The sequence below is a fragment of the Rhinatrema bivittatum genome, chromosome 11 (genome assembly GCF_901001135.1).
Source record: "Rhinatrema bivittatum chromosome 11, aRhiBiv1.1, whole genome shotgun sequence".
NCBI lineage: Eukaryota > Metazoa > Chordata > Amphibia > Gymnophiona > Rhinatrematidae > Rhinatrema > Rhinatrema bivittatum.
Window position 1 is genome coordinate 65,878,389 of NC_042625.1, and position 27,799 is coordinate 65,906,187.

At 42.6% G+C, this 27,799-nt stretch overlaps 1 protein-coding gene across 4 annotated transcripts; it reads left to right on the plus strand.

Annotated features, from left to right (window-relative positions):
• Nucleotides 1–1,311: 1,311 nt before the first annotated feature.
• Nucleotides 1,312–23,296, plus strand: LOC115073312 (zinc transporter 1-like). 4 transcript variants are annotated; one of them, XM_029571631.1, is made up of 5 exons: nt 1,312–1,990; nt 5,927–6,396; nt 16,655–17,110; nt 22,078–22,199; nt 22,330–22,495. In XM_029571631.1, the coding sequence occupies exons 2-5, from the start codon at nt 5,928–5,930 to the stop codon at nt 22,342–22,344; spliced, it is 1,062 nt and encodes a 353-aa protein (XP_029427491.1). In that variant the 5' UTR covers nt 1,312–1,990; nt 5,927; the 3' UTR covers nt 22,345–22,495. The 4 variants fall into 4 exon arrangements, with proteins under 4 accessions (XP_029427491.1, XP_029427488.1, XP_029427489.1 ...); XM_029571628.1 differs by having other exon boundaries at nt 1,313–1,990; nt 22,078–23,296; XM_029571629.1 differs by lacking the exon at nt 1,312–1,990 and adding an exon at nt 4,661–4,897 and having other exon boundaries at nt 22,078–23,296.
• Nucleotides 23,297–27,799: the final 4,503 nt, after the last annotated feature.

The window sequence follows — 27,799 nt, forward strand, 5'->3', positions numbered from 1 at the left end:
TGTTACTGGGTATTATGATCCATCATTGTATAACTTGTCCTTTTATTCTGTTAAAATTTAATAAAGACATTTATACAGACATTGGATCTGGTTTGTGCAGATGTTTGTGGCCTCCTACCAGTAACAATAAATGGTACCAAACGGTACTTTCTTATTTTTGTAGACTGTTATTCAAAGTACACTGACACCTATCTATTGTCAAAGTGAAGTGTTTGAACGGTTAATTACTGTGCCTATGTTAAAAATACATTTCAGAGAAAAATTAAGAGATTTAGAACTGGCAATGGAGGGGAATTCTTCAGAAAAGATATGGAGGAATTTATAAGAGAAAAAGGCATGAAGCTTGAAAAGACTAAAAGCTATAGCCCTGAACAGAATGGACAGGAAGTTAGAAAGAATCAGAGCTTGTTAAACATGACTAGATGTCTACTGTTGGATGCACAGTTAACTGATGACTTTTAAGGTGAAACAATCAGTGTTGCCAACTAGTTACAGAGTCGCCTACCAAACAAGGAGTCCCAATGCATGGCTCCCAGCCCAGAATAGTCACTGCAGTTACTGGAGTAGATATGTTGGGGGTGAGCAGGAAGATACAGATCCCAGCTCTGGTTCCAATTGAGCTGAAAGTACAAAGGTGCAAGAGGAAACTACTAGGTCAGAAAAAGATGGCAAGGCTTGAAATGGCCTACTAGCAGTGGTGATGGAGGCCATCACTTTAACATATTTTGGGCAAGCTTGGGCAGATGTGGAGGACAGTGATGGGAAACAGGTTGAGAGAACATGGAGGAGAAATTGGTGTTGGGCCACATAATGGATTTTATATGTGCAGCTACCTAAATTGGATGAATCTCAACTGGGCAGACTGGATAGACAGTTTTGGTCTTTATCTGCCATCATTTACAATGTTACATCTGTAGATGCACTAGGGATAGTGTAAAACCAAGATTGACTCAGCTAATCCAGGATGATTTGGTGCCTTTTAGCGAATCTCTACAGGACTGGTAGGCAGTCTGCATGGTGTGACTGGTTATTGTGTGTTAGAGGTTCCTGAGAAGAGTAAAAGCCAGCCAGAGGCGATATAGCCTTTGGTTTTGGAGATATGTTTAGCTTCACTATAAAATTAATAGAAAATGCAGAATATTAGATTGTTTTAAATAAATATATTGCTGTTATTCAAGATCTGGGGAAAGGTGATCAGTTGCCTAATAAACATAACACCTATTCGGTGTTCAATAAAACATGCAGATTGTTGCTGAATCACCCCTTTACTGCTTCTGGATCTGGAATATGATCGTGTGATGCCCATGGCACAGGGGGATAAAGTAACCCTCACCAAGTCACAGTCCATGACAAAGATCAGCCTTGTGCTCACTGGTCTCCAGGTTCTTTAAACACTATGTTATTCTTTCTCTCTCTCCCACCCTTCCTACCTCAAGTTCCCATATACAAACCAGAGCTGATAAGGCACACAGTTTCTGAGGAAAGAGTTTAGCTTTGCCTAACACAGAGGGCAGCAGTGCAAGCTTCCCCACATCTCCCCCTCCAAAAACTTCCACAAAACAGGTCCACCACAGGTAGCAACAGTACAAGCTACCCTTGGTAACAACCAGCAGTAACTATCCTACTGCAAAAGTGGGGCAATCCCTTCCATTTAAAAAAAAAATAAAGTAGCTCAGAAGAGTTGCAATCCAGAATTCTGATTGGCTGACGCACAACATTCCTATGATCTCATCATTCCATGATCTCATGACAGTTCTGAAGCAGGTTTTAAATGTAAACATTTTTTTTTCTTACTTGTTCATTTGTTTCACTCCAACATCAAGATTTGAGGCAGCAAAAAGAGAAGAATGGCAAATGGGCAAGGATTTTGCCTTTGTCACCATCCCTGCCGTCTCACCATCCGTCCTTCTATCTGGCACACCTTATGTATGGTTCATGGCCACAAATAGACAGTAAAGGAATTACTAGGCTAACGGAGAGTGGTCACAAGGTGAGTCGGGGAGAGTATATTCACATTTGGGTTGTGATGGGAGGGAAACTGGGAGAAGAGGGAGTGTCAGAGTCACAAATCTCTTTAAGCAAAGGAAAAGCTGCACAATAGAGGGAGAACGATAACTGGCCAGAGTCCTCCTCATCTCCCCACCAGGGTTGCCAATCAGCTCTGTGTCAATAGGAACGGGATGAGCCATGCCTGATTTTGCACCAGTGTGTCTATGGACTTGTAGTTTCAGTTTTTCTAAGAAAAGCCTAAGCAGCATAGGAATGCCAGGTGAGCTACCTTTCTTCACACGTGTGGTCTAAGCAGGGTAGAAATGCCAGACAGGATACCACAGAATGATGCAGAATTCTATTTGGTGTTTTCCACATATTTTTCTAGCCCCAGTCTTTGGGAAAGCTCTACAAAATATACAGCTTTCTCTGTAAATTGAAATTTGCAAGTTTCAGGGTTCTCCAGCCAGTGGCAATGTAACCAACCAAACAGCTGGCCCTCGGAGCCTGCCATGTTGAATTAATTGTGACTGGAAGCTGAAATCAGATAGCTTCGGAGCAGGCTGAGCCAATTCTGATTTTTATTTGCTATTGCAGTGTTTACCTGCCTTTCCATGGCCAAGGTATATCTAAATTAACCAAACTGACGTGTAGCACACCACCCTGCACCGAGTAGACCGTGCCGACAAGGAGAGGACTCATGTAACCAAAAGAAGTGCTAGGGAAGGACTGAAAGCCCCCAGTCTCTCTTCCAAATGCAGCCCCTGTCCTGTTACGGGCATGGGGGCAGGGCCACAGACCATGCAAGGCCCCTTGATCTCCCAGGAGTCCCTCACGGGATGGAAAAGTGCAGTTCTTTTCAAAGCCCTTAAGAGTTTTTACCTCTTTGAGGCTCTTCTGCACACCAACTCCCAAGCACTCAAAAATAACCACTCTTCATGCTTGTGCTGTTGTTCAGAATAAAAAGTCTTTTACTGAAGCTGATGGCAGGAACAAAATTAAAAAACTAGTGTACTACTAAACAGTGCACCACTGCAACACAAAGTCCAAAAGACATCAACAAACTACAGTCTCTCTTCACCTTTGTACATCTTTCCCCAAACAGGTCAGTTCTTCAGGACAGGTTTCCCCTCCACCCTGGGCCCTCCCACTACCTGAAATCTTTTCTTCTAGAGTCACTTTCCTCTTCCTTTCTCTCTTGAGTCTCTGGTTGTTTTTTGTAATAGAATAAGGTTTTGACTCTGATGGACTTTCCCAGACAGGATGCATCTCCTCTCGTACCTCTCACTACACTTGTCCTCAGCTTCCAGGAAATCTCTTCCTTCTCAGGATCCTTTTCTCTCTTCTGAACCCTCAGGACCTCCACTCTTGGAATCCTTCTCAATCTCCTCTGAACCCTCTCTGTGAAGAAATAGGACCAAATGGTGCTACTCTGTGAAGAGGTGGCTCCAAAAACCACCAGGACTTCAGATGTTGGAATCTCCCCCTTCTGCCCATCTGCATCACATAGGTGCAAGGTGTTTTATACACTCACATCACCACTCCCAAAAGGGAGTGATGCTCCTCCTTAATATATAAGAAAATTCTTTTTCGCTCAGCGTATAGTTAAGTTCTGGAATTCACTGCCAGAGGATGTGATTACAGCAGTTAGGGTAACTGGGGTTAAAAAAGGTTTGGATAAGTTCCTCGAGGAAAAATCCATAAACTACTATTAATTAATAAGCAATAGTAGCTTGAGATCTATTTAATTTTTGGGTATTTGCCAGAAACTTGTGACTTGGACTGGCCACTGTTGGAAACAGGATACTGGGCTTGATGGACCCTTGGTCTGACCCAGTATGGCAATTCTTATGTTCTTATACTGACATCACATGAAGGGCAAATTCTAGTGAGACTTTTGTCACTCTGAGGGCACTCAGACCAACTGAAGCCTCCAAATATATGTTTGTAGCTGGCAGGGTACTTTTTAAGGGCAGAAAATGAGAAACCCCTATATGGATTTTAAGATAAAGGGAGAGAGGGCAAAGGCACACATGAAACACATGATGGACCAGCTACTTCTTTATACAAGAGGAAAAGAAGAGAGAAATCAGTGTGATGCAGGAAGCTGGCTCACTTGGTTACTTTGGCTTCCACATGCAGCTGCCAAAGCGCCTTCCCAAGACCTCCAGTACGCCGTGTATGCTCTATTCATCTCACTCAGCCAGGAAATAGCACAGAAGCTGGAAGGAGTAGAAAATGGGGAAGATGAGGACACTCCAGTAGGTCAATCTGGTAAGGCAACACTGCCCTATTGAATGCATGACAATATAGCTGCTAGTTTTCTTAGGGAGACCAGAACAAGTCCCAGGATGCAGTGGGGGAATAGGGGAGGCATAAAACCAGGCCTGGCTTCAAACTATCTGCTCATCTTATGTTGAAGAGTTACATAAATAATTTTGAGAACAGGAAACATTTCAGGGTGACTACATGGATGTGTTCCTGCCTTGTTTTAATACAAAGTGACAGATTCCAAGACAGAGGCTGAGACCCAGCAATGGGCAGCACTTGTAACTGGCATTCTGCCCACCTGAGGCCATTTGCCAAGGCCCACTCAAGGCCAAAAGGTTTGTATTCAATTCCCAGCGCTCATTCTTCTTGCTTCCCTGCTGCCTCCCCCTTTCTCCTTCTTCCCCCCCTTCTCTCGCTTACTTTCCTCCCTCCCTATTCCTCTCCCCATCCTCTCTCTCTCTCGCTCCCTCACTCTTCTCATTTCCCTCTGTCTCTCCCCTTCTGACTTGGCAATTTTCTCAAGGCAAGCAGCAGACTGGGTCATTCACATGACTGTCACAACTGAGGGAATCGGAAAAACAAGAACGGAGAGGACGGTAAGGGAAGGAAGGCACTATTAGGAGAGGCGAGGAGAGAGGTATGAAAAGAAAAAAAGAGGGGAGCGAGGAGGGACAAAAGTGGGTGTCTGGGGGGGGGGGGGGCAAAGGCCAACAGAGTGAGAAGGGAAGATGAGAAATGGAGGGAGAGGAAAGAGAGAGGGCACCCCAGTGGGGAGGGTAAATGATCAGCAAGGCATGCAGGACAACTCGGTAAGAAAGTCTGGAAAAAGAGAAGCCAAATTCAAATACAGATACTCGTCCCAGCTCTAGTAAGGCACAAAGCTTCCACTGTCCCAGTGTCCTTGTAAATCATTCAATTTTCTGCAGCTTGGGTTTTAACTAATACTCTTCTCCACCAGTCTTGAAAGCTTTACACTGGCTACCGATACACTGGCGTAATCAGTACAAGATTGTTGTCCTTATATATAGTCTACATCTTATTTCTTCCTCTCCGTGAATCACTTCAACTTTGTGAATTCATGCTCCTAACCATGCCTTAAGCTCCGCTAATCAGTTTCTGCTGGATGTGACTCAGGAGTGGGCCTTCTCATCTTTGGCCCTACCATGTGGAAATTGCTCCCTTTAAACATCCATTTGAGAAAGGACACAAAGCTTTTTAAAAGCTCCTAAAAACTCATCTATTTAATGAGGCTTTTCCTGACTCAAGTTAGTGATGTTTTCTGTCTGCTTCATAATCCAACTGGCACATTGTTTCGATTGTATTGAATTTTGTGGTATGTAATATATTGTTTTGATTTTAGATTTTGAATTATATATTTTTAAGATATTATATATGTTTTCTGTACCTTGCCCTGAATTACTTGGAGGGACTAGTAACAAATAATTTAAATAAATCAATACATCTATATTTCAAAAGTGTGCATGTAAAATTTCCAAACATTTCTGTAATTGTGTAGTTTTGGTGGGCTAATTTTCAAGGCAAATTTACATGCACAAGTTTTCTTTAAAAATGAGTGTAATTTGTAGATATTTTTGCTGTCTGATTTATGCAAGCTGTTACAAAATGACCCCCTAAATGTCTTGGTTTATCTCCCTCTCTCTTACAGGATGGCTGCGAATGGTATTAGCAAGACTCACTGGGCTCTCCTGGCTTTAACCATCTGCTTCCTCTTGGCCGAACTCATCGTGAGCCGCCTTTGTGATTCCCTGATTGCCCTGCTGGACACTTTTCACACTCTGTCTATCACACTGTCCTTGGCCCTGCCAATTCTTCTCAAACTGCTAGCCAAGTGGCCGAGCCCTGGTTCCTTCACGTTCGGCTGGCAGAGGATTCCTCTCCTGGGAACTCTGGTTTCCTCTCTGCTGCTTGCCTCCCTGTGTTTTTCCATCACTCTGGATGCCATTGGACGCTTTGTCAATCCACACCCACCCCACAGACCAAGCCTTGCAATTAGTATTGGAGCCGTGAGCATTGCCATAAACCTGATGAGCGGACTCTTTTCCTGGAACAGAGCATTGGCGTGGCAGGGGAGTCTAGAGATGGAAGAGTGCCCCGAAGACCTGGTGAACAAGAAAGGTGGGGACTAATGTTTCTCATTCAATTATTCAAAACCTAAAGACCTGGCTCTTCAAACAGGCCTATAATAATTGATCCACCCTGTCTCACTAAATTGCTTCTACAACCTCTTTATCCCTCTGTCACGCCTACTACTAGAGATTCTTCCCAATTGCATATCCTATTCCCTCTTGTATTGTTCCCATCCTCCTGTTCCTATCGCACATTTTTACACTTGATAAAGTACAATCTCTTAACTACTACCACGTGATCTTAAAGATATCAGTTGATTTCTTCCAATGCTGTTATAGTATAGCATAATCTCTGGTTTACCCTATTGTTTTTCATGTCATCCCTCCTGCTATTCTTTAGCATAACTAAACTGTTTATTATTTAATAAGCTGCTCCTATTCAGTTTCGAGTTTGATGTAAAGCCTGTTGCTAATTTTACAGTTCCATGTAAACCGATGTGATGCCCCCATACTAATGTCGGTATATAAACTTTTTCAAATAAATAAATAAAGGTGGTAAAGTGCACCTCCAATGCTACTAAAGGCATGGTGGGGAGGGGCAATTTTCAAACTGGGCATACTTTGTACCCATGGGCTTTGCAGCAATTCTCCAAGCCAGAGTACTGTGGGTATCAAGAATGAACAATTACTTGCACCTGCTTTTTCTGTGGGGAGAATTTTGCTGGAAACATATTATTATGAAAATGTTCACATGCCAAACTAACACTTACTTTTATACTGCTGTTGGACATATGCAGTGCTGTACAAGTATCCCAGTATAGTCTAAGTTGGTACCTGAGACAATGGGAGATAAAGTAACAAGGAACGTCAGTGGGGGAAGTGGGACTTGTTTCCATGGTTTGTAACCCATTGCTTTAACCACTAGGTCCCTCTCCCTCCCCACACACGCATGCACTTTTTTCCATCCCACCTAAACATCACTACAGGGATGTAAGGGGTGGCAAAGACCCACCAGGAAAAGGCGTCTTCCCTCTTTGCTACCCCAGTTCCCATCCTCCATGGCCTGGTGCTGGTGGCAGGAGAGCAGCACCAGCAACTGGCATTTCTAATGTGCTCTAGCCTGCCAGCACTGACCTCTCCCACACAGTTCAGACACATCAGCTGCTTGAACTGCACATGCTCCATAGATCTCTATGAAGAACTGCATGGTTCAAACCCCTGATTTGTAGCTTGAATTGTACAGGAAAGAAGAGGGCAGCAGCAGCAGCAGAGGAAGTATGGGACAGCACCTCAGGAGGTGAAAGAGGCTCCTACAGTGGCGGCAGGGGTGAAGATGCTGAGGCAGCAGCTGGTTTAGCTGCACCAGGGCCCTAGTAGGAGAAGGGACAGACAGCTCTTGCACAGGGGTGGAGGAAAAAATTAGGAAGTGAGAGGTTCTGGCAGCAGCAAGATTCAGGAAGAGCTCTCTGAAGCTTCAGACCTGAGGGAAGGTTTGGTTCCTGAGTTGGTGTTGACCAATTTGTAGTTGCTTGTGAGTATCCATTTGAGACTGGGGGGCTGTCGATAAGCCAGGATAGGTTTGCCACCCACGGCCTGTGATAGGGTGGTATCATTGTCCAGGATAGGTGTAGGAGATAAGGAAATGTTCTAAATCAGCTATGAAAATGTTAGCATATTGTGGAGCCGCACAACATTTTACATGGCAATGACATTGATTTGCAGATATACAAGCCCTTTTCAAATCTGAAGTAGTTGTGTGTGAGAACAAAATGGCAAAGTTTGGCCAGATCAGCTGTGGAGGCATCTGGGATGATATTCTTGATGGCCTGTAATCCGTCTTTGTGGGGGATGTTGGTGTAAAGGGATTCAACATCCATGGTTGCCAGAATGGTGTTGTCTGGGAGGTGGCCAATAGAATGGAGCCTCCTCAGAAAATCCGTGGTGTCGCAAAGATAGCTAGGAGTGCTGGTGGCATAGGGTCTGAGGATGGAGTCCTACTGTGAGGTTGTGGATGCTAGAAACAATGGGGCATCCAGGGTTTTCTGATTTGTGTATTTTGGGTAATAGGTAGAAAGTATCTGGTTGAGGTTCCTGGGGTATTTCCAGGTAAATCTGTTGGAATATTCCAGTGGGGAATCCTTTCAGGATTATTGCGTACTTCCTTCTGCCATTTTCCAGTGGGATCTGAGGGAAGGGGCTTTTAAAATGTTGTGTTGGAGAGTTGTCTCCTTGTTTCTCATGTATAGTCCAATCTATTCATGACAATCATGGCTCCTCCTTTGTCAGTTTCCTTGATAATGATGTCTGGATTGTTTCAGAACTTATGGATGGCTTCCCATTCTATGCGGCTGAGGTTGTGGGGCAAGAAATGCTATATATTAATTATCTCAGACTGTGCACATGGTTGGAAGCATTCTGTGTAAAAATCCAGTCCAGTGTTACACTCATCTGAGGGTGTCCATTGGGAGTTTCTGTTTTTGATGATCTGAGTAGGTGGAGAGGGTATGTCAGCGTCTTCTTCTGTATGTGGCTGTGTGTTGGTATGCTGATTGGTCTAGAAGTATTCCTTGAGTCGGAGATGGCAGAAGAGGGGGAGAATGGGTACTAAGGAAAGCAGGTATTTGGTGATAGAGGGAGAATAGGGATTTGGTGATTAGATTGAGATTATACGTGGAGGATTGTTAAATGGGCTGGGAGTGTAAAAAGGTGCAGAAGGGTAGGGAAGGGTGGATAGTAAAGGACCTGGTGGGACTGGGAATGGTGAGAGTGTGGAAATGGGCTGGGGAGGAGGTAAAAGGGGAGCAATGAAAAGTGTAGTAGGAGGTAACAGAAGCAAGCAGCTAGATACCAGAAGGAGGATGAGTGATGGGGAAAGATTTGGGAATGGTGAAGGAATAAGAGTCAGAGAAAAGCAGATAAGAGCTGGGAAGGGGATGACTACAGAGGGTGGAAATGGACAAGTGAGGTAATCAAATTTGCAGACGATATAAAATTGTTCAGAGTAGTTAAATCACAAGCAGATTGTGATAAATTGCAGGAAGACCTTCTGAGACTGGAAAATTGGGCATCCAAATGGCAGATGAAATTTAATGTGGATAAGTGCAAGATGTTGCATATAAGGAAAAATAACCCATGCCATAGTTACACAATGTAGGTTCCATATTAGGAGCTACCACCTAAGAAAGAGATCTAGGTGTCATAGTGGATAATACATTGAAATTGTCGGTTCAGTGTGCTGTGGCAATCAAAACAGCAAACAGAATGTTGGAAATGGTGAATAAAACAGAAAATGTCATCATACCTCTGTATCGCTCCATGGTGAGACCGCTCCTTGAATACTGTGTACAATTCTGGTCGCCGCATCTCAAAAAAGATATAATTGTGATGGAGAAGGTACAGAGAAGGGCGACCAAAATGATATGGGGAATGGAACAGCTCCCCTGTGAGGAAAGGCTAAAGAGGTTAGGACTTTTCAGCTTGGAGAAGAGATGGCTGAGAGGAGATATGATAGAGGTGTTTAAAATCATGAGAGGTCTTGAATGGGTTAATGTGAATCAGTTATTTACTCTTTCGGATAATAGAAGGACTAGGGGGAACTCCATGAAGTTAGCATGTGGCACATTTAAAACAAATCGGAGAAAGTTCTTTTTTACTCAACGCACAATTAAACTCTGGAATTTGTTGCCAGAGGATGTGGTTAGTGTAGTTAGTGTGGCTGTGTTTAAAAAAGGATTGGATAACTTCTTGGAGGAGAAGTCCATTACCTGCTATTAATTAAATTGACTTAGAAAATAGCCACTCCTATTACTAGCAACAGTAGCATGGAATAGACTTAGTTTTTGGGTACTTGCCAGGTTCTTATGGCCTGGATTGGCCACTGTTGGAAACAGGATGCTGGCTTGATGGACCCTTGGTCTGACCCAGTATGGCATGTTCTTATGACTAGAGAGTAAATGAGAGGGGAAAATAGGAGGTTGAAAGAGTAAGAGACAGAAGGGGGGAATAAACATATAAGACATAGAGTGGCAAAAGAATAGTTATGAAGCACTGAGGTAACTTGCATGGAGCAGAAGTTACAACCCATACGAGCTGCAATATGACAGCATTGTGCTTCCTAGAAGTCATAGGATAACCTGATAGAGCAAGTGTTAAAACCCTTAAAACAAAAGAGCATAGCGGGAGAGGATATCAGGTTCCATGTAGGACCTTGTATTTGCATTTAACCAAAGTGGACCATTCACGACTGGGCAGAAAGGATGGGCCATTTTGGTTTTCTTCTGCAGCCACTTCCCATGTTTCTATGAGATGGAAAGCTAGTAGGTAGGTGTGAGGTGAAAAGAGGAGACTAAAGACTGGAGTGGGAAAAGGAGGCATGAAAGCTTGCGGTGAGTTCAGAGAGAGGCAGAGAAGGGAGACAGAAACCAAAATGTTCAAAGAGAAATATCAATGCCAGAGACAAATGCCAGGGAAGATAAGAGGAGGAAAGAGAAGACATGAAAAATGGAAAGGAGTCCCTGGAAAAAAAGAATCAAGAGAAGACTGGAAAGAGACACTAGGACCAAGCTCATCAAAAAAACAATCATAAAAATGTATGCCTGACAAAAAAAATTGGAAAAGAAAACATTTTATTTTCAGTTTTGTTTAGAGATTGTAATGTGTTAGCTTAGGGAATGTGCATTTCTTACTGCTTTAGCATTATGTTCAGTAAAGATGAAAATGTATTACTGATGCACTTTCTCCAATGTTACACTGCATGCAGAATCTGACTTCTTGGGATTTTCATTTCTGTTTTTGGCTGTATGTTTCTGTTTTTAATTTGTGGTCTCTTATTTTGTATTATTTATTTTAAAAAGATTTTCTATACCATTTTTTTTTCTTCCATCACATCACTATGGTTCTATTTCTGTGTAAGGAGACTGCTTGACACATCCTCACTGGTTGAAAGAGTCTCTTAAGGTCCTGCCTGTGGAAAGGCTGCTTGACTAGCCCTGATTCCTGATCCTTGTCTGACTTCTGATCCACGCTTGACCTGATTCACGCCTAGGCCTGAAGTCTCAACCTGTCTTTGCCCTCAGTTTTTTAAATTAAAAATATAGTAATGACGGTAGAAAAAGACCAAATGGCCCATCCAGTCTGCCCAGCAATTTTCTTATGGTAGTAACTGCTGCTCCGTGCAGGTTACCCCCAAGCCTTATCTTAAGAGTAGTAATATTTACAATCAAAACCAAGCAACTGTCAAAACCCATAACAAAATTACTGCTAGCAACATTTTTACAGGGTGAGCAGCCTCCATGATAATTCAGACAATGCTGCTTGAACGTGCTTTGCTTTTGGGCTTGGCCATAGAAGCAGTTCTGTGCTTTTTCTCTAATTTCTGCGTATCAGAACCCTGGTCCATAAAAGTCCGGGCCCCGCATTGGCTGTTATCTGAATCCAATTCTCCTCCCCCCCCCCCCCCCCTCCCCCGCCATTGAAGCAAAGAGCGATGTAGCAGTTGTATCAAAAGCACCAAGGCTAATTAGTTAAGGGTAGTGATCCCCATGTAACTGCGCTCCTGGCTGCTGCCTGCGCCTGTGGGATGAACTCGTGAGGAACAGCCACAGAGTCAGGTGAATATAACTTTCCAAGCTGCTGCATACCAAACCCCTGGCCTCTTCTGGACGCCATCCTTGTCCTCGTTGAAGGGAAGTCCCCATGACACCAGTCACTGGGAGGCTATCTATATACGGGGAAAGTTGTGTGCTAGGGAGGATGGGCTCTACTTACCCTACCTTCACCTCCACAGAATAGGTTTAAAATTATTATCAGCTTCCAGCAAAATACCTTATTAGGGTTTATGCAATTCCCCACTTTGATGCAGATTTTAGTGTCCCCTGTAAAAAGACAGACCTTTCCTTCTAACTCTTCCACAATACTGTTCACAAAAATATTGAACAGGGCTGGCTTCATTGACTACCACTCTCTACCATCTATCACTCAATCAGTTTTTAATCCAGTCCTCCACCTTTAGGACCCATCCCATGCTGCTCAGTTTATTCATGAGCCTCCTAAGCAAAATAGTTTCAAAAGCTTTGCTGAAATCCAAATAAACAACATCTAGCACATGTGCTTGATCTAATTCCTTTATTACCCAAATGAAGAAATCAATCAGGTTTGTTTGACGTGATCATCCTCTGGTAAAACCTTCTATCCTGCAGCCCATTGCATTGCAGATAGTTCATTATCTTTTCTTAATTTTCCCACCATTAACCGCTCTGTATTTACCAACCATCTCTCTGCTACCACTTTTATGACGAGGGACTACATCCATCCATCTCCAGTCCCATGCAACCACTCCTGCCTCCAAACATCTATTGAACAAGTCTTTCAGTGGACCCACCGGAATCTCTGAGTCCCTTGAATATTCTAGGATGAATTTTATTTGGCCTCATGGCTTTGTCCACTTTCAATTTTGCTAGTTCCATGCAGACACTCTCTTCTGGAAACAGTCACATCCACCTTTCCCCTATATGAACTCTTGCCAACAATCCAGGGTCCTTGTCCAAAGTCATCTTCAATGAATATTAAAAGGAAATATCTGTTTAGCAATCCTGCTTGGCCCTTATCTCTCTCCACACATTGCTCTTTTTCATCTTTCAGTCTTATTATTCCTCCTGTGGTCTTCTTCCTTTCTCCTGTCTTTGTGTCTTGACACCTGGCTTTATTTCTTTAGCCGTTTTTTCTTCTGCTTGAGCTTTTACCATCCTGATTGTCTCTCTTTATCTCTTTCAACTTTACTAGATGTTCTTCACAGTGTTCTTTTGGAGAACCTTTGCACGTTTTGAATGATAATCATTTTGCCTTTATATTTTCAGTCACCTCTTTGTAAAACCATATCCGTTTCCTTTTTCCTCTTATTTGTATAACTATTTTTTCCACATGAAAATACGTTGCCATTTTTTTATGACTCCCTTTAGTTTGACCCAACGATCTTCCACTTTACCTCCCTCCTCACACCCCCACCTTTTTACCGAAGTCAGGACTCTGAGCTTCATGTGATTTCTCTCCACCTTATCAAGCCATTCCAACTGATCATCACTGGTGTTTAGATGCGAACCCACCCAGACATAGGAGACATGTTTTCCATTTGTAAATACTTGGTCCAGTATCACCCCCTTCCCTTGTGGGCCCCATCACCATTCGTCTGAGCAGAGCTCCTGGGAAGGCATCCACAATCTTCTCTACTTCTCTCCGATTTAGCAGATGGGATACTGCAGTCCAGGTTAAAATCTCCCACCAAGAACATCTTCCCCCTTAATGCTTGTCCTGTTTGTTGATGGAGAAAACTAAGTTGTCAATTTAAAAAAAATGGCTGAACGCAAAACATAAATGAACAGTACAACATGAAAAACCCAATAGATCCACCACTAATGAATAATTAATCATACCATGGATTCAAAAACATATAAGTGACAAAAACGCACAAGCTTTACTAAATGTTCATAAATAAATGTAAAAAATAGAAGTGGGCATTCATAAAATGCGGTAAAGTTTATCTTTCAGGATAAGAATACTCTTTCGTAGAAAGCCACTATTTTTGAATTATAGTGCCAAACTTAACCAGCAAAATATAGGTGGCTAAGACTTAGCTGTCTGGAATTAGGTTGCTCAGACTTTGGGCATCTAAACTTAGTGAGCTAACTCTGAAAATCAGTGCTGTTCCACCAGCAAGAAGAAAAGTAATGCATGGGGCCTATAGTCTCTAATCCCCACTACCATCTACCTGAGGAAAAAAGGTACACCTGGGGATGACAGCCCCTTGATGTCCCCTCCCAATCATCCAGAGAAAAAGTAACATGGAGGACTGACAGCACCCTTGATTCTCCCTTTCAAATGCAGGAGGACAAGGTAAATCCCAGACCAACAGTAGCACTATTGTCGGTGCAACACTGGATGAAGGGATTGAAGGAAGTAAGCCTGTGTCCTACTCCCAGCTCAGAATTGGGAGTCTTTGGGGACTTCTGAAGGGTGTGGAAGGTTTGGAGGGTGGCTGCGGGCCAAGGTTCGCTTTTCTTCAGCAGGGTGGGAGTTGGAGATGGGGGAAGGGGGGGGCAGATCACAGTTTATGGTGTTACTTATTCCTCTGGTCAATGGTGGCTATCGACCCCATGCTGTATTTTTTCTATGGACAGAGAGGTAGAGGACTGGGGAGGCTGTCAGCCAGAGGGTTGCCTTACAATTCTGGCTAGTAGGAAGGAGAGCATTGGTGAGCCCTAGCCAACCAGATTATGAGTGCTGTTGCACCTAGATTTTGCGAGTCAATTTAGGTACCTAATATTGAAAATCAGTGCGGGGCACCTTACTTCCTGCAACCTGATCCCATCCACTTTTTAGGTGGCTAGTGAAAACAGACACCTAAATTTAGGGACTCTCTTTAGTCAGTTTTCAAAGGGGCAAAATTAAGCTCCTAAATCTCAAAGTAAAGGTGCACAAACCCTTTGAAAGCTGACCTCTAAGTTGCTTGCCTGTAACAGGTGCTCCTTGTAGACAGGATAATCAGGCACACAAACCCACCCTCCTTCCTTTGTGGAGCTGACATTTTTAGGTTATTCTTTCGGACTGAGGGGACCCTGTGCAGTAACAGCTGCACAGCAACTTCCACACTTGTGCAGTAAAATATTCTAGCCTTTTTCAAAGCTTTGAAAAATGCTTCATACTTAGAGGTAAATATTCAGAAGCCAGCTGGATGAGGAATTTAGATGGATAAACTTATCCAGCTAAGTTAGCTGGGATATTCAGCGACATGGTCACGCTGCTGAATATACCTGGATAACTTTTGAGTTAGCCTAATACGTTTATCCAGTTAATTTTAGGCCTCCCAGTTATGCCCCCATTCTGCCCACCAGTTAGCTGGCTAACAACCAGATAAGTAATTATCTGATTAAGTGGCAGCCACTGAATGCACCTGGATATTCAAATTTCACCCCTTTAACGAATAAGCCAGAACTTATCCGGCTAAATGGCACTGAATATCGACCTCATAGGCTCCATTGGATGATGTCACCCACTCGTGTGGCACTGGCTAATTATTCTGCTGACTAAGGAGAATACCTACTGCAGGTAAGCAACTTAGTTATTACTAACTTCCAATTATAATATGCTTTTGTATGTAAAATAACTTTGGATTACATTTTATCTAAGAGCCGCACTTATTTGTTTTTTTGCCGGTCTGTCTTGACTAAATTCTAAGTTCCATGGATCAGGGACTATGTCTCTTATGTATCTCTCAAAAGTGCTATATATGCCTATTAGCACTTTACAAATAATAATAATGCAAACCCTTTGTTTCAGAACTGGCCCAGTAGCTCAATGATACTGTCATATAGAGAACTTGTTTTTTTTCCAGGTTCAGATCTTCCCAGAACAGCCATGGGGGCAGGGTTCACAGTCAATCAAGAAAGAAAGTCCCAGTTATTGCACAACAGCAACACCTATGGGCCAATTTGTAAAAGGTTTATGTGCCTAACTTTGAGATAGGCTCCTAAATTATCGCCATTGAATACTGACTAAAGCTTATCCCCTAAATTTAGTTGTTTCACTAAACCCCTAAATTTATGTGCCCTCAAAATAGGTGGCAATGGGGACAGCACTGGGAAGAGAAAAAAAAGTTAGGCACTTAGCAGTGATTTCCAGTACTAGGCATCTAACATAGGCTCCTAAGTCTAAGCAAATGAATTGAATTGCATATCTAAATTTAGGCTTCTAAGTTTTAGGGACCTGAATTTAGATACATTTTCAGCTAAAAATTTAGTTACCTAAGTTGGGATGACAATCATTCTAAATTTAGTCTCCTAAAATTTAGAAACCTAATTTAGACAGTGAAAATTGACCCCTATTGGCCAGACTTAGGACCCATGATGGTAGGGTTCTAGAAGAAGTCCTGGTGAGAGCTGTTGTTGCAATGACCATGCTAAACGGGAGGGGATATATGAGAGAAGTTGTGAATGAAAGCTGAAGGCATCTTAGCCCAACAGAGGCTGGTTCTAATTACTGGAAGCCCAAAGGAGAAGGAGGAAACTGCTAGACAAATCTCCCTCCAAAAAAAACCCTTCCTTCTTCCGCAGGGAAATTCAAGTACTGCCTCCTTCTCTCCTATGAATTGTCTGAATTCCAGACTCACATAGATGCATAGGAATTAACAGCAGAGAAATCTAGTCTCTCCTTCTCCAGGGTTTTGTGGCAAGAATGAAAACAGCTTAAGGATATTTTTGTTGCTTTTAGCTTTCTCTTTTTCTCTTGGGTTGTAACTTTTCTCTGCTTGCTTTTAGATGCCAAACAGAACCAAAATGAGGAACAGGGAGGATCAGATACCTTGCAGTCAAATAGACAAAAGCAGGCAGATGCCACTCACCATGTGGCCACAGGGGAGACTGGGACCTTGCCGGAGGATCTGACTTGGAATGGGCAAGCTGGACAGTGTAAGAGTGATGAAAGGATTCTGATCACACCTGAAAAAGAGCTGGAAGTCCAGGCAGAGCAATCCCAGTTTTCTGGCTTCACAGAAGCCACTCCAGAGCAGGAACCTGCATCTCCAAAGGTGAAGATTGAATTTGTGTCTACAGGTGATCTGGGTAGCCATGATGATGACTCTCTTGGTTTTGACTCTGTCTGGAGGTCAAGGGAGGGAGATGAAAATGTGTTTCTCTGGAATGCCTGTGTGCAAGGAGCTTCTGAGGAGCAAGAACAGATGTGGTCCACTCCCGTTTCCGAGGAGAACATGGCAGGTAACCATTGCTTATTGGGCTTCTTTCTCTGATACTGTAATGTTTGGAGCAGACTTTGCAAAAAAGAAGCACCTCCTTGAAGCATTTATGTGTGGTAACAAGTAGGATGTATGCTCTGTTTCGAGGGATATCCTCCAGGAAGAATCATAAAATTGTGTTCTAGAGTTTGGCGGGACCTAGATAATTTGAAGTTAGTTGACTCATAAATAAGTAAAATTAATTTTATGTAAATCACAGCAAGTTAAGAAATAAAATATGCCAGGCAAAATGTTAATAATGTACCAAAACCAGAATATACTCATCTAAGGTTACTGTACAACTAAACTGCTTAATTCAGCAATCAGATAAAGCAGTGAAGTCAATAAGCATATTTTTCGTCAAATCATAAAAGATAGGATACCATTAAAAAAGGGAAACCAGAGTGTCATGACAGCAAGGATATGGGAAAAACAGATTCCAAATTACATGAATCAACTGTTAATGAGTTGTGAAACAGTAAAAAGAATGCATTTAGCTATCAGTATGCAAATGCTAAAAGACTAAAAAATAAGATGGATGAGTATATAGTATATGGCACTAACGGCCCTATTTTCAAAGCTGTCCACGGTACACCATTTGTGAGCATAAGTGGATGCACAGGATATTTATGCTATTATTTTGTAAACCGGTGTGGCAGGAGCCAGATCATTTATAAACTATCATGCATTTCTGCCCCAAAAGTGCATGCCTCCTATTGAACATGCCTACAATAGGAGTCTGGGCTGGAACTCTCAGGAGAGAGCTGGGGAAGCAATGGTATCAGTAGCTTCTCCGGAAATGTGGGCTGGGTTCTATCCAGGCACCCATTGGCTAATAGGCAGACCCGCCCTTTCCTTCCAGCTCTTTAAAGGTTCCAACCAGCAGAGAGTCCATTGCTGGCACAACATCTTCAAGCTCGGAGGGCTGGGTCTACAAACTGGACTGTATTCAGGCTGAATTGGGTCTCCACTCCTGCTTCCCTGGTAAGGGAAATCCCATTTTGGAGGTCCTTGGTTGTTTTCCCTGCAATCTGTAAGCCAGGAGATTCTTTTCATCCATAATGCTCTGCTCTTTCAAAAACAGTTTTAGTAGTTAACAAGATAAAGTTCAAAGCTGCCTTAGGGGTTGTTTTCTCAAGATAAGTAAACAACAGTGATTTGGTGGAGTTACTAGAGTGCCTAGGCTGGATGATAAACTATGTAAAGAGCATTCTTCAGCCATCACAGACAATAGATTTTTAGGTGCATGATTCAACAACATGACAGGAATGGTTTATCTAACAGAGAAAAGAATGGACAAAATTATAGCCCAGATATTAAATTTTAGCACTCTGAAAACCCCAAAAGCTTGGGACTATCTCCAGGCATTAGGCTGTATGGCAGCTGGTATCTTGGGCAAGAGCACACATGAAACCTCTACAGACACTTAAGAACATGCCATACTGGGTCAGACCAAGGGTCCATCAAGCCCAGCATCCTGTTTCCAACAGTGGCCAATCCAGGCCATAAGAACCTGGCAAGTACCCAATGTTAACTGGACCTGGTGCTTACCAACTGTCCAGCATGCATGCGCCTTGGGAGTGCGTCACGATGGCAGTGTCCTGAGCCACGGAGCAGTGGTCGGTGGCATCCTGTGAGCTGAGGCATCGGGTGAGTGCCGCGGCTCACAGGGCTTACCTGTGAGCTGCAAAACATAAGTTCTTAGATGTCAGGAGAAGTGTAAGAGAATATTTAAAGATGACAAATGAATTTCATAATTTTGATAAATTGTGTTATTCAATGGCACATGTAAGGAGGAGACCGCTTCAAAGCAGCCATCTCAAGATGGATTAAGGAAGCCATAGTGGCTGCATATTTACTACAGGAGCTACAAGTGCCGGAGGGCAACATGGTTCATTTGACTAGAGCACAGTCTTCATCGTGGTCAGAGAAAACTGCATGTAAATCCGATCAATATTAATAAGCGGCAACTTGGACAACTCTAGGTTCATTTGCCAAGCATTAAAGGTTAGATGTTCTTGTGATACAGGATGCTAATTTTGGGAAAGCTGCCTTAAGAGCATACTGGTTCCATGTATGACATACATATACAGGTGGTCCAAAAGTAATAATGAGAAAAGTCCCGCATATATAATCAAACCATGAAAGGGGCAAGGACTAATGAAATACTTTTATGGGAATTAGTATCAGACTCAGTCGTGCTTTCTCAAATATAATCCACAGGCAATGGGCTACAACCGGAATCATTCGATTGAGCACCTTATTCACCTCATATACCTTTTCCCATTACTTTACTTCTAAACCTTGATTCCTCACCACTATTTAATATGTCAGTAGAAATTTTTTTAGTTTTTTCTACTTATTGCTCCCCTGGGGCAGAAGTAGTTTGCGCATGCCGGCCAACTGCCGGCGCGCGCGTCCCCAGGACAGCGGCTAATGGCCTCTGTCCCGGCCAGCCTTTGTTTTGCCCTGCCCTGCCCAGACCACGCCCCCAGCCCGCCCCCTTTTCAGGGCCCAGCAATTGTGCGCGTATTGTCACTTACGTGCGTAGCCGGGCCCTTTTGAAAATGCGTGCGGTGCGTGCAGGGCCTGGCCACGCGCGTAAGTGACGATATTTGCACGCGTGGCTGTTTTTAAAATTTGGCCGTTAGTTAATTTTTAGAGACATAAATAGAAGAAGTATTAAGCAATGGAGCTAAAGAAATGTTAGATGGTATAAGAACATTTCTTTTCACATATTACATAGTGGTGAGGAATCGAGGCTTGGAAGTAAAGTAATGGGAATAGGCATATGAGGTGAATAAGGTGCTCAATCATATGATTCTGGTTGTAGCCCATTGCCTGTGGATTAGATTTGAGAAAGCACGATTGAGCCTGATACTAATTCCCATAAAAGTATTTCATTAGTCCTTGTCTCTTTCATGGTTTGATGATACATACAGGTGGTGCCATAAAAAAAAAAAAAACCTCTGCCTCCAACTGCTGGATGAGAGGACTAAACCCACAGAAGGAAAAGAAAGGAAATTAATCAGGTAAGTCTTACTTTCTCCTTTCTCGTGTACCCTCTTATTGTTGCTTGTGGGTGTCCACTTCACAGTGTTACTTGAAGAGTTTTATTTTGATTTGCTTCCAGTAAAAGTTAGAACTCTTATGCCTGTTATCAGTATATTTAGATCTGCTGAACCAAGGGGACACATTACTGCTCAGAGAATCTGTGTGGGGAGACCAGGATGTGGTATTTGGGAGGCTCTTGGGACAGGGTCTTACCCTCTTCCAGACAAGCGAACCTGCAAGAATTATGAATAGCATTTTCTTTTATGGTTAACTGCCCTTCCCTTGGCCAGGGTAAACTGCCTCAGAGAGGGGTTACAGATACATACATATATATATATATATATATATATATATATAATATAACAAAATGGGGTACCCGCTGCAAAACCATGTGGTTCGCTTGTTGATGTTGTTCTTTCACCTTTTATCTGAAGGCAGCTGATAGCTAGAGAATTCCATCATTGTAGACGTTTTAGCTTGCTTGTCCTTAGAGAAAGCAAAATTGCTTACCTGTAGTAGGTGTGTTCTTTGCATAACATAAAGGATATAAGCTCACCATAATCCAATTGCTTTCCCTTGGAGCTGGATTTTCATCTAAGCTACATTATTAAACAGGAGAGGGACTCACACCTGATGCTGATGATGGCGGAGGGCTGAGCCGAGCATGCAAGAGAGTTCTGGAAAGCTTTTCTTTCAGATTCTGTCCTGGGGCTCTACCAATGATGTCACCCATCAGTGAGGACTTTATATCCCACTGTCCTTGGAAAACACCTATTACAGCCAAGCAATTTTGCTTTTTTTCCCCCCTCTGTATCAGTCCCTTGAATAGTGCCTGCTCAGTAAACAGTAATGTATTCATTCGACAGTTCCTCATGTCCTTGCCATTTGCCTTTGGTCCATCACTCTTGTCCTTCTAGTGTGAATATTGAGCAAACATTTGTTTAAGATCTGTTTCCGCTGATCCTCCACTTTTCAAAACCCGTCCCTCTCGTTTAATTCATCCTGTTCCCTCTTTTGATCTTCCTCTTTTCACTTATACACAGTATCTAAAGAAAGCTTTATCCTTTGCCTTTCCTGATTGCACAATGTAGCCTCCATTTGAGCCTTTGCCTATTTGCATCTCTTTGTTTCTTCTGGCAATTTTGCCTGTCCTCTTTCTTCTGTGTCTGTCTGTATTTCCTGAGTGCTATTCTTTTTGTTCTTATCTTTCTCTTTTTTTTTTCTATGGTGACTCATAGTGGTCTCTTAATTTTCTTCCTCTCACTAACATGCCTCACACAATGTTTGTTGCTATAAATATTCCTTTTTATTGCTGTCCATAGTTCCTCTGTTCCTCTTAGATTCCCTACTCCTGACAAGGCTTCCCTAACATAATTGTTCATTTTCTTAATGTCGGCCCTTTTGAAGTTAAATATGTTGTCCCCGTATTGAATATGACTTAAATATGACAGGGTCAGATTTAAAATTATGGCCCCTTTAGGCAGAGAACTCATGGTAGGGAAATCTTTCCTTGGAAATTAGACAACAGTGTGTATGTGTGTGTGGGGGGGGGGGGGGGGGGGGAGGTCCCAGTTTTCAGGTGCCTTCAGAATTTGGTGCCCAAGGCATGTGCCTATGTTCCCTACGCCTAAATCTGGCTCTGCAATCTGGACCAGAGACCAAGAGCCAAGTTAGGCTATGGTGAGTTGCAGGGAAAATAGAAACTATCACAAAATAAGAGATGTTTGTTCATTTGAAGAGGTAGGGAGGAAAAATGATTAGCAACAAAATCAGCAGGATCTCAGGAACAACATATTTTGTCAGAACCATCTTTGTTTACATTTTTGAACTGAAAGGGCAATTTCATGTGATATGGCCTGACAAACTGACCCTATCAACTGACCACCTCTTTTGCAGGAGATGAGGAGAGTGATTTTGACCATGAGAGGCTGAGCACAACCCACACGACCCCTTCTAGGGACGGCACCGGTCTCCGCTTTGTGCTGTGGCTATTGAAGTCTCTTCTCTCACCCTCCCTGGTACTTATTAATGGCCTACTCTACTATTTCCTGGACCACGATTGCCTGCTTCATGCTGGCACATGTTTTCTCTACTTGTACCTGGATCCCATCTTCTGCCTGATCACTGTTGTCCTTCTTGTGGCCACAGCCTTCCCTCTCCTGAAGAGCACTGGGAACTTGCTCCTGCAGGCAGTGCCGGATCACATGGACCTTCAGAAGTTGGAGAGCACCTTGAGGAGCCTACCTGAGCTGGAGGGGGCCCATGAACTACATGTATGGCAGCTGTCAGGTGGGAACATTGTGGCATCGGTACACGTCATGTGCATCAACCTTCAAATGTACGCAGTCCTGCAACACAAAATCCAGTCCATATTTTACCATGAAGGCATCAACACCTTTACCATTCAGCCTGAGTTTCTGCAGGGGCCTGGGGAAGGGACCTCAGTAACATCGACTCTCTGTAACTTCACATGTGGTACAGCCTGTTCCAAGCAGCTTTGCTGTGACCGATGGAGAGAGGCCATGAATGAAACTCCCCTCCCTGTTGTTGCCACCCCTTCCGATGCCAGCTCAAAAGAACTGATCTTCAGTAATATTTATTTGTAGTCTCAAAATGCCATGCCACTTATTCAAAAGTGTTGGTAGTCATCAGATATCTCCAGGGCATCAGGGACAAGCTACGCCAGCACTGATTGTACCTCAGTTTCATTTTCTCAGACTCATAAGTGCCACAGAAAAATATTGGGCATGCATCAGCCTATCCCTGATGACCTGGGGCCATCTGATAACTCTAGCTTTGCTGATGGTGAGAGAGTCCATAGCCAGTGTCAATTATTACTCTTACAGGCAGATGGCATGCTTCACACACTCTATAAGCCTGATTTCCAAAACCATTTCCATGCATAAAACCAATAGCTGTACTAAAAGAGCCTGAGGTGACTGTATAATCCATCCTTGCTGAGGTTGGTAGGTTGCTACCTGGCTCCATGTTATAAGGGATATATTACAGACCCCAACTAAGACCAACAATTTCCAAATAATCCTGTGTCAAGCAATACCAAAAACACTATGTATAGAAAGCACAAAAACTGTGTGTCTAATAAGGGTGTCAGCAAGCCGGGAAGCCAGTGTAAGACCACCACTAGGGTGGTTGCCCGGACCTCTCAATCATCTATCCGATGAGAAATCTAGAAAACTACAGCAGGAAGTATTCTTTTTATGATTTTTAACTTGCATATGAAAACAACTATTCGTCAATTATTTAGAAAAGCCGCAGCGTCTATAGTTGTGCCCCGAATTGTTGTAACAAGAGACGCTCTGTGATATTCAGAGCGAACCCCGAAGTCAGCCGATGTTTCGGTTTCCCTGCATCAGGGGATAAGGGACTTATCTGATAACACGATCTTCAAATGTGAAATAGCGCGCTTCAATCGGATCTTCTGATCTCCTCCTTTTCTTCCAAAAGCGGCAGAAGAGAAGAAGACTGGACAACCACCCTAGTGGTGGTCTTACACTGGTTCCCCGGCTTGCTGATGCCCTTACTAGACATATAGTTTTTGCGATTTCTATACATGTTTTTTTTTAATCCTGTATGAGTTTGTTGGGTACTCCATATTATAAGGAACAGTTCATGACTTTACTGTAGTGCATGCATAGATGCGTAGTTCTGATTTTCTTAGGGAACTCATTCATGCTTGCAATAGTGTAAAATCAGGGCTGGGTTGTCCAGCTCCCCATGGCACGAAGCCAGTTAGCAACCATAGGGGGTTTGTAAAAGTCTACTTAAAACCCCTAACCTCCTGCTTCCTTTGCAAATATTTTCTGTTTTGGAAAAAAAAAAGCTACTTGCTACTTTTTAAATTTCATTTTGACTTTACTTTTTATTACAAAGACTTCTGTATATGATAAAGGAGCTTGTCAAGGCTGTCTGCTGAAGAGCTTAGTTTAGCAGTCAGTCTCCTCCGTCCTCCATTGAGGCAAGGCTGGGGAATATTTGTGGTTCTTCCTACGGCTGCTTCCCTGGTTTCAATAAAGAAAAATGTATTAAGTGTTCATTCAGTGTGTGTGTAATCTTCAGCCCATGCAGTAGCATCCTCAGTTGACAACATACAACATGGTTTGTGTTTTGCCCTAGCTACTTTCTGGGTTGTTTCAAAGACCCTGCCTTGTCTGGAAGCAGTCTGACACCATGGCAGGTTGAAACTGGGTGGGCATACTGTGGGATCTGTGATAAAGAACGTGCCTGGGGGTAATGTCAAGCTTTATTCCTTATACCAGAAGATCTCCATAATACAATCCTGGTTTGGGCCCCAGTGGGTAGATGATCAGTGATGGTAGATCAGCAGTGGATAAATTTAAAAGATTGATAAACAATAGCAAGCTTGGATTTACATAGATCTTCTCCAGTAGCTTACTTTAGAAATTTCCTCTCATATGTGTGAGGGAACAATGTTTTTAAAACTAAGAGCCATGCTGGGGGGGGGGGGGGGGGGGGATTTGTCAGAGAATAACTAACATGATGCACATCAGTTTAATGTAAGCGTTTGGCAAGATAGGAAATTATAAAGAACTCCAAAAAGGGACATACTGCGGCAGACCGAGGGTCCGTTAACCCCAGTCTCCTATTTCCAACAGTGGTAATCCAGGTTACAAGTAGCTGGCAGGATCCCAAATAGTAGATAGATCCTATACTGCTAGCACCCAGGGATAAGCAGTAGCTTTCCCCAAGTTTACCTAGTTAATAACGGTTTATGGACATTTCTTCCAAGAACTTGTCTAAACCTTTTTAAACCCAGCTGCGCTAACTGCCTCTACTACATCCTCTGGCAATGAGCTCCAGAGCTTAACTTTATGTTGAGCGAAAAAAATATTTTTTCTGATTTGTTTTAAATGTTACTCACGAACTGAATAGAGTGTGCCCCCCTTCTTTTTTTGAAAGTGTAAAAACCGATTCTTTTACGCTCATGATTTTACAGACCTCTGTCATATCCCCCCTCAGCCGTCTCTTCTCCAAGCTGAACAGTCCTAACCTCTTTAGCCTTCCCTCATAGGGGAGCTGTTCCATCATCTCAAACAAAAGTAAATCAGAGGCAGAAGATTTTTAAAAAATATTTTTTCCTTCCTTCCTTCCCTCTCTGCTTTTCTGAAGCAAAAGTCAAAATAAGCTTTTCTGAAAGTCCTGCAGAAAAATGCACTGACCAGGGACAATAGCGGACCAACACCAAAACTTCAGACTCTTTCTGTAAACTGTAACTTTTTATTGTCTTGTAATCTGTTCTTTCAGGCTACCAGGAACATGCATGTAGAGTAAACGTTGACTTGAGAAATACGCAGAACCTCTGTAACAGCCATCACCTTAGGGGTTTCTGAACTACAAAACACCAATCAAGCAGGTAGAGGGAAAAGGTGCCAGTACTCAGTCCCAGCACATACTCCCTGAAAAATGCCCTGCTATTATCTAAAGGAATATATTCTTCTGAAAAGTTCTAATGTATCATATTTCTAAATGGGAACTGTGGTAACTTTCAGCCTTTCACAAATGGCTTAATGAGGCCCAGATTCAATAGCCAGATACCTTTAGTCAAGTATATACATTGGGATGTTTATCCTGCTGAATATATGGGACAAGTTATCCAGCTAACTTTAGCTGGATAACTTGTCCATTACTCACCCTACTGAATATTTTATTTATTTATTTATTTATTTATTTTATTTATGAACTTTTCTTTACCGACATTCGTAAAAACACATCATGCTGACACCAAACGTGTTTTCTGTGACTACTGATTTGTAATCTGTTTTTTTGGGGGGGCAGGGGCTGTCAGGAACATGCATAAGGAATGATTTTCAAAAGCATTTACACACATAAAATTGGGTTTTACACATGTACATTCACTTTATTTGTGTAAGTGGGCTTTTGAAAATTGCTCCAATATATGCCATTGAATTGGCTATTAGATTTTACCCGTGTAAGTGTGCTGTACATGCGTAAGTGACTTTTGAAAATTGCTACGATAGTATATCACATTTACACATGTAACTCCTTTGAAAATTCACCTGATATAGAGTAAATGTTGACTGTTAGAAATATGCAAGCAGGTGGAGGAACAAGGTGCTAGTATTCATTCCTGGCACATACCCCCTGAAAAAAGGAAAATAAAGATAACACATTTTCTTTTTAACACTTTTTTCTTCTGAAATGTTCTAATATATTATATATCTATTGTACCCTTCAGCCTTTTATAAACAGCCTAATGTGTTTTCTGTGACTATTGTTTTGTAATCTGTTCTTTTGGGCTGCTAGGAATATGCATATAGAGTAGATGCTGAGTAAAGAAATATGCAAAGGTACAAGTAATATTCTCAAATAACATTACCTTTTTTCTTACAGTGTTGGAATGGATTGAAATTGGAGCCAAGTCTGAACATGTCTGGGGGGGGGGGTGGCGGCAGGAGGACAAGGCAGAGCATAGAGAAAGATGACAGGCAGCAGCCACCATATAAGCTGAACCCTTGACAAGTTTTTTGAAAAACAAAAAAAGTTGTACCAGAGATGAGATGCCAGGATAACCCGTAAGGCCAATACCTCTTTGAGTTGTTCAAAAGCCTGGATGGCAGCCATGGTCCAGTTGCGGGTATCTGATCCTTTCTTAGTCAAGGCGGTGAGTGGGGCAGCTAAAGAAGAGTAGTTAGAGAATAATTGCCTATAGTAATTGGCAAAACCCAGGAAGTGTTGCAGAGCCGTGAGGCCCACAGGATGGAGCCATTCCATGATAGACTTCACGTTGTCTGGATTCGTACTAAGGCCCTGGCGGGAGACAATGTATTCTGAAAAGGGAAGTTCCTTTAGTTCGAAGATGCATTTCTCCAACTTAGCGTAGAAATGATGTTGATGTATCAATGACCTGGAAAAGACCAGGATGTCGTCAAGGTAAACTACCACATGGGAGTAGAGATGATCCCAGAAGATTTTGTTCCCCATAAATTGGAATACTGTGGGGGCATTACACAACCTGAAGGGCATCACTAGGTATTTGTAGTGACTGTCATGGGTGTTAAAAGCAGTTTTCCATTGTTGCCCTCACAAATTCTGATTAAGTTGTATGCTCCTCCAAGATCCATCTTGGTGAACACTTGGGCGTCCCGCAGGCAGTCAAAGAGCTCAGAAATCAGGGAAAGCAGGTAGTGGTTCTTTGTGATGGAGTTGAGACTCCGATAATCAATACAGGGGTGCAGAGAACTGTCCTTTTTGCCCACAAAGAAGAAGCCCGTCTTGGCCGACGAGGAAGAGGATAAATCCCCTGTCAAGGTTTTCCCTTCAAAGCTGTCTATATCTGTTAAAATATAATCCAGCATGGTTTGCCTTTAATAGCAATTCTTTTAAATAAAAGGACCTTTGAATCTTTGGGCTAACACTCTAAGGAGGGAATTTTAAAAGGAGTTACACACATACTATTGTAGCAATTTTTAAAAGCCATTTACATTTGTAAAGTGCATTTGTATTTACATTTGTAAAGTGCATTTGTATTTCGCATGAATATCTTTTGGCCAATTCGATGGCATTATTTTTAATTAGTACACTTATATTCCACAGTTCTAAAATAATCACTGCATACAAT

Coding starts and splice junctions, on each gene's coding strand:
- LOC115073312 (XM_029571628.1), top strand. CDS start 5,928: ATGGCTGCGAATGGTATTAGCAAGACTCACTGGGCTCTCCTGGCTTTA. Junction 6,397..16,654: donor AGACCTGGTGAACAAGAAAG/GTGGGGACTAAT, acceptor GCTTGCTTTTAG/ATGCCAAACAGAACCAAAAT. Junction 17,111..22,077: donor TTCCGAGGAGAACATGGCAG/GTAACCATTGCT, acceptor CCTCTTTTGCAG/GAGATGAGGAGAGTGATTTT.